The sequence below is a fragment of the Ictalurus punctatus genome, chromosome 20, assembly GCF_001660625.3.
Source record: "Ictalurus punctatus breed USDA103 chromosome 20, Coco_2.0, whole genome shotgun sequence".
NCBI lineage: Eukaryota > Metazoa > Chordata > Actinopteri > Siluriformes > Ictaluridae > Ictalurus > Ictalurus punctatus.
Window position 1 is genome coordinate 22,527,319 of NC_030435.2, and position 7,545 is coordinate 22,534,863.

The following is a 7,545-nucleotide window of genomic DNA, read 5'->3' on the forward strand; positions in this document are numbered from 1 at the left end:
TCCCCTGGTAGAATTGCCCTGGCAAATCATCACTCTAGAACCCATCTACATACTCAAACACCTGTATATGTCCCTAAAATATTTTTTTTAATAATAACTTGTTTAATAAACTTTCAGATGACTCAAAATCCAGTCCAGTATCTATCCCTGCTCCTATAGCATTCTGAATTACTGTAAGTATACAAAAACAAACCAAAAAAAACAAATAGCCAGTTAGTCTGAAAAATCAATAGATTTAATGAAACTTCCATTGAGTGTTCCAAGTGTTTTGTCCGATTACACATCGCAGAAGAGCCTTCTGGTCCCTGAACACAGGACAAACAGCAGGGACAAAAGCAAACTAAAAATCAAATGTGTAAACAGAAACTAACAGCTGAGTGCCTTTATAAACACTGCCAGATTAAAGAATACGTAGGTGTGCGGTTAACAACTATTTAACTGGATGCTTTGATTTGTTACACTGATACTACATGAAGTCTTCATTACATAATATTAAACCACAAGTTATGATGAGACTCTTATGTAACCTTCGAACTCTTTAATAAACCCTTGGGGTGTGCTTAAACCGTGTGTCTCCCTAAATGTGTGTATGTATATATTTGTGCGCGTGTGTGTTTTAAAGGGCACCCAACCCCTTGCTGGAAAGCCTGCACTCAGAGACAGGCGCTGCTGAGAGATTTCAGTTTGTGGCAGATGTTAATTACAGCACAGACGCTCGACACACGGAATGCACACACTCCCCCGGAACGATGCTTCTTATTTCCCCAGGGACAAACTGTAAAACAGGAAAAACACAACCTCCATCACCATCAGCAGAGAGTCATTTAGGGCTGCACAATCGATCACTTCGTTAATGTATTAGTGTGCTTAACTAAGAAATACAACTGGATCACTTTGAACACGGGATTTAATTACTAACTCTAGTACATCTATTCACAAGTGAGATCTTCTCGCTAAATCAATCGACGTCTGATCATTATCGACGAGCTTTCTGCGATGAGCAGGAATATCGAGCATCGGCTGTTTCCCCCCCCCTTTACAAACGTTCATCTTTTTTTGTTTCAGAGCAGGGTGAACGGACTAAAAGTGCGTCGGGCTTTTGCGACGGAGTATCGCTAATCGTTCTGTTGACGATTACGAGCTGAAGCCGAGTGCGTATTAAAAGAACGGCATGAGAGGGTGTCAAATTCACCCATCGGGTCAAGCTGATCTTCTGAACCAATTAGAGCATGACGCGCACACATCAATGATGCAGCTCTCCTCACACTTACATAACTAAACCCTGACAGAGAGTGAATTTGGCCTTGACTTAAGAGTTTAAGTCGAAGTAAATCAACTGTCCACGATGTTCCTTAACGAGGGGCAAGTTTGTTGTCTCAGGGTTTTCTTTCTGGCGTTCAAAATGTGTGCGAGCAGTAAGAAGGAGGAAGGAGACGGCCTTACTTGTTGAAGGAGCTGTCCTGCAGGTTCAGCACTAGATTTTCTGCATTCAGGTACACTTTGTTCTGCGAGGTCGCCACCTGCAAAACACACAAGTGCAAGATTGTTTCACCTCGATACATCCGGATTGAACTGGTCTGTACGAGCCTCAATCCGGCATCGTAAACGTCGACGAGGTTAGAAGTTCGCATCTCACCGTCTTGGCGATGTTCTGGGCGGCTCGGATGCGCCTCAGTTTAAGGTAGCCAGGGTTTTTTGTTACGGCTTCACCCAGCTGGAATACAGAAAACACACAAACACAATAAAGACCTCATCCTCAATTTCTGTCCCCGTCAGCAGAGAACACATGAGGGGGAAGAAAAAAAAAAAGGAGGACAAAAGCTGCAAAATAAACGACTGCTTAGCTCCTGCAAACACCAACCTTGGGGAAAAATGCTTACTGTGCATTACAAACTGTACAGTATTGCTGAGAGCTTTTCTATACGCACCTGCAGGAGGGCAAAACCCCCCCCCAAAAAACAACGTCTTATATACGCTACAACTGTCGACAGGATTTGGAACGATGTTACTGATTAATAACAAAAATCTCATAGGGACGGTCGTGCAAACTGTCGGTACTGTATCAGCAAATTGTACACAAAATCTACAGAGGAATATTTTATTATTAAACATCTTGATGATAAAAAAAAAAAGATTTACAGACATATTTTTCACGTCCGGATCAAGGAAATAAAATAAGGACTGTATATAGTAAGACTAACAGGAAAAACACTAGTCCAGAATAACCTTCTGAAGACAGCAGCAATTATGTTAATAATACATAATTATTTTAGGGGTGCAGGAAGGGGTGTGTGTGCGTGTGTGAGAGAGAGAAAAGACATGAAAAGTGGAATGTACCAGTTTAGCAGCCTCAGCTTCTCCCTCAGCCTGGATGATCTTCTGCCTCTGGTCCTGCTTGGCCTTCTCTACGTAAAACTGAGCTCTCTGGGCCTCCTGCTGGGCTGAACGCCAGCAAAGGACAAATCATGTGTGAGATTATTCATGAAATCCGAAAGCAATAAACACAGTGGACAGTATGAAAGTGTGCTAGAAGTGTGTACGATGAGCATCACTGGTCTGTGGTAATGAAGGTATGGATCCTACATGGAAACATGTGATGATGGTGCTTCCTAGTGGATGATTGGTGTAAGAACACAGGAATAAATACTTCACATTTCTGCATAAAATACATTGTAAAAGCAGGAATGCATAATTTATGTACGGCAATGTATAATAAACATTAAACCCAGTATAGCTCGTAAGGCCATGTTGTCCTGTAAAGGACTGCTTTTTAAAAATTTTTTTTATAAAGACAAGGGTTATGTTGCATTTGCGTCAGGAGAGAGAATTCGGGAGGATGCGAAAACCTCCTGTTTTTCTGGCTTAAGCGGAGCAATTTATCAGTTATAAAATAAAATAAATAAAAGGTTTTTATTAGAACTGATACAGATTATTTGCATGTTTATGCGCCCGATAACCGATATGCAGAACTGATATTTATTTGTTTTACTCTGTTTTTGACACAATGATAACGACACCACTGAACTGAACAAACCGTTTTATTTATATCAATTTTGTCATTCACTTCCTTCTTGCATACAATATTATTTCTACACCAATAAACAGAGGGATCTGAAAGCGTGCAAAAAAAAATAAAGTCCACTGTTACTAAAATGTCTTTTTTTTGTTTGTTTTTTTTAATAAAAGCTTCGATGAGGTAAACAGATTACGTGACTCTGAGTTTGTCTCCATTTTCTAGCACCAAGCGGCTTAAACTACATATCAAGCGTTTATGTAACATCTCATTTGTACATTAATGGCTGTTATGGTGGTCCTACGCGCAATTCTCAAAACGCCCATTAGATGGCGCCATTTATCGGTTTAACAGATATTATAAAACCAACAACCGATTATGGGAAAAAATGATTAAATATCGGGAAAAATATCGGTACAACCGATTATCGGTCGATCTCAAACACTAACTGGAAGTAAAATCCTTTGATTTTGAGTTCAGATAGGTTCAGTAACTGGTTTAAAACCTCTATAGCTATAGTTCCACATAACTACACCGTTTTCGAATCTTCAAAACAATACTTCCATTGAGGACCAAACCATGAAAAGATGACTTAAAACAATACAGCTATTAAAGTCATCTGTTATCCTATGAGCAGTAAAATCACTGTTCCTTACCGACTTGCTTGGACTCTACAGCAGCTGTATACTCTTTGCTGAAGCTGAGCTCTGTAATGGCCACATCATCCAGAATGATGTTAAAGTCTTTAGCCCGCTCGAACAGCTCCCTCCTGATCAGCAGAGACACCTAGACACCACGTTAGGACAATAAAAGACGACACAGATAGATGTTTTTCTGAGCTAAAATAAATCCAATAACTACATTCAAAGCAAAATACTGTCAGTCATCGTCGCACAAAATTTTTTGAAATGCATGTTGGTGGGTGTGGCTTGGTAGAGTACCTGAGCTCTCTGTGTGATGAGCTGTGAGGCATTAAACTTGGCTACGACGCTCTTCAGGACCTCGTTGACGATGGAGGGCAGCACCCGCTCGTCATAGTCCTGGCCCAGGTGCTGGTAGAGGAAGGGCAGGTTGGAGGCCACGGGCCGAGACAGCACACGCAGGGCGATGTGCACCATCTGAAGATCTGTGAGTGGACAGAGACATCACTAATGAAACAAAAAGTCAACAAAAACTGCATGGCCAAAAAGCCAAATTTGCACCCGCTAACAAAGAGAGCAGATAATTATTTTTCATATCACAAATATACCTTTGCTTCCTGTGAGGGATGAAATCTTGCGAGGTCTGGCACGGATGTCATAAATGATTGGATACTGCAACCATGGTATTCTGGTAATAGTAATAAAATAAAAAGCTTTTCACCAAATTGAATTCATTTGTGTTTCTTGCATTCTCGTAGCAACACGTATCCCGCAGATATTAAACACTTCCCAAACTGCGAAAACTAAACAAACGGATGCTTTATAAGAAATACTAACCGAACCGGTCTTTGTGGAATCTTTATAAAAATGATAAATATGAACCTGCAGCCCAGTGGAGCGTCTGAATATGAACAGGAGTGAGAATATGAACCTGAAATGCAGCCCCTCTGCCAGCACTGTGTCCATCTGCATGCCGCCGATTCTGTTGAAGATGATGGCCCTCTGTCCACCTTCCACTGTGAGAACAATCAGACGGCTGTCAGCGGACAGACATGCGGACAATGGCACGCAAACAATTTCTTTATGCATGCAGATATCTGTACACCTGCACTGATAAAGTCTTATAGTCAGATTAGTATCACAGAGACTAATATCCAAACAATAAGAGATGACTCTATATTGTGTAGCTGTGTTACCTGTGTATGTAGCTTCTTTAACGCCGTAAGCCAGCGCTCCTGCACCGATGAGCAGTTTGAGGCCGAGGCCAGCGCCTCTCGGACTGCCAGCGGACATCCGGCCTGCGATCTGTCTGAGCTGCTGCAGAAAACCCTGAGCGAGGAAAACATTCAGAGGGTTTTAACACACAGGTTTTAGTGCTTTCCTGAAGAAAAGAACAGGATATGATACATATGATATGATATGACAATCACGCACGGCTTTCCGTTTGTTCATGCGCACGTCTGGATCTTCACCCATGTAAACAATTCTTTTATCCAAATGCTTATAAAGTTGCATCGCGTTTGCCACCTAATCTTCAAACTGCTCTGTTTCACTTGAAATACTTCTACTTTGGGTCAGTTCTGATGTCCGAACCCTAAGGTCGCGCTCACATACGAAGCATTCTAGTCCATTCAGAACCCTGGTGTGTTCTCCTCCTCTGTACGGTTCTTTACACAGGTGATAACACATCGATCTGTATCAGGTGGGGACCAAAACAACCGGTTCGAGAGCATCTGAGCGAGGTGGACTCCACCCACTTCCAAGTGAACTCTAGCACAGTTCGGAAGCGATTCGATTCTGAATCGACTCGATGGCAGGAAGTGAAAGAAACCTGCCATGGGTTTTGGGTTGCAGCATTTTAGTATTATTTTTTTGTAGATGCGAGCTACTAAACTGACCCACGAGGCACAAGCTGCGCCAAAGGACAGTTGCCATGAGTTCTGGATATTTAGACTGACAAAAAGCGAAAAACTCTGGATACGATACACAAAATGTCTTAAACTATTTAACTATAAACTAGAGTGCCAGACCTGTGACCTCCGTGCTCGGGTGTTTCGGCAAACCATTCCCGAAAGCTTGCTTACATTTTTTTTTTTTGCAGTATTTCTAGCCAATAAACGAAAACACTTTACAAGGACATTTTCAGTCCTAAACAGACCTCAGCCAAGTGTTGTTTTACTTTTTGGTCTTCAGTGTGAAACCAAACAGCAAACGAAAACACAAGTATCAGGAGCCACCTCATAGCTCCTGGTTTGAGTCGTGATCATATGGTTTTCCTCTTAAAAAAAACAAAACAAAACAAAAAAACATAGTAGATTAGCTTCAGTAAATTGCCTCTAGATGTGAATAAGTCTGTGAATGTGATGTGTGTGTGTGTGATGGATTAGCCTACGTCCTGCCTCACCCACAGCGATCCCAGGATAGTTTTTGAGGTCTCCAGCGTGACCCTGAATATAATAAAGAGCTTTCTGAAGATGAATGAATGACTATTGATCAGTCCTAAGTATATAGTGCATGGTGCATGATTTGAGACACAGCCGGTCCTTGGTCTATGCCAAAAGAAGGTGACAGTTTCACTACAAGGTCAAGGAGAGAAGATTTGGACAAATGAAGTGAAGACTCATGGACTTCAGTGAAACTTCTACACACAGTGTATATTATGAATGTTTAACGTTAACGTGTAGGCTGTGTTCCAATATGGATACATGTGCTCTATCTAGCTCGTGCGCAGAATTTCGCTGCGGCGTTCCAAACTGTTATTTTCACGTGAGCATCCTTCCAGAAGTTTCCAGAAACCCAGAAGAAGAGGAGGGAGAAAAAAAACCCCCACGTGACGTAGATATAAGTTTTAAATGTTCATTTTAATGGTTTGATCCCGTGTGCTCACGCGCTGAGAGGTCAATACACCGCACACCCTGTGCTCTTATTAGCATAACTAGCTAATGTACCAGTATACGCAGTTATCCTCACGTGTGACTCACTTATACATTAATGTCATGGCGTCAATTACGTTTTGAGATGAATTACACGTGTATGTTTGCGAAATTATTACATTTTATATTAGTATAAATATATACATACGCAATATGAACGCAATATCTCGGCTAAGCTTCCAGCTAGCCAACATCTAAGGACACGTTCAAGCAGAAATGATGAATAAATCAAACCACGTATCACAGACACACAAATAAACAGTACATAAACGTTTTTAAAACGTACATACATAAAAAAAAAAAATTAAACGTTTTTAATTTAAACGTAACTTACTCCAGGCTCGTTCCCAGCCATGCTGCGTCTTCTCCTGCTCTCAACCTGACACTCCAAGGTCACGAGAAAGCACTTCCGGTCCAACCGAGATGCACGACGGGAGATGTAGTATCACCAAAAGATTTAACGACAGTAATGAAACTGGTGTCTGTAAATCAGTATAACGATGTAAAGTGAAGCCATAAAAACCCGTAAAGTACCATACAGTAATACGTGAATACGTTTAGTCTTAATACAGAGACATATTGGAAAGGACTCTGAAATATAGTTTCCAGAATGAGAGTTTACACTCACCTGCTACTTTATTTTCACCTGTCCAGTTTTGGTGAACCTGTAGCCTCAGATTCTTGTTCTTGGCTGACAGGATGTAGTCTTCTGCAGCTGTATCCCATGTACATCAAGGTTCAGGCATGGTGTATGTTCGGAGATGCTTTTCTGCTCAGCGCAGTTGTAAAGAGTGGCTATTTGAGTTACCGTAGCCCTCCTGTCAGCTCAATCCAGTCTGTCTGTTCTCCCATGACCTTTCTCATCAACATGGTGTTGATCACCTGCTTGCAGATTTGATGTTTTTTGCTCCACTGTATGTAAACTCCAGAGAATATTGTACATGGAAATCCCAGATTG

The 7,545-nt window shown here is 41.4% G+C and overlaps 1 protein-coding gene across 1 annotated transcript; it reads right to left on the reverse strand.

Moving 5' to 3' along the window:
* Positions 1-213: 213 nt before the first annotated feature.
* phb2a (prohibitin 2a) lies at positions 214-7,057 on the reverse strand. The gene is made up of 10 exons (XM_017496336.3): positions 6,922-7,057; positions 4,851-4,983; positions 4,586-4,670; positions 4,263-4,342; positions 3,955-4,139; positions 3,670-3,799; positions 2,338-2,441; positions 1,637-1,714; positions 1,444-1,520; positions 214-775 (listed from the first exon to the last, which is right to left on the reverse strand). The coding sequence occupies exons 1-10, from the start codon at positions 6,940-6,942 to the stop codon at positions 757-759; spliced, it is 912 nt and encodes a 303-aa protein (XP_017351825.2). The 5' UTR covers positions 6,943-7,057; the 3' UTR covers positions 214-756.
* Between the last annotated feature and the right edge of the window lie 488 nt (positions 7,058-7,545).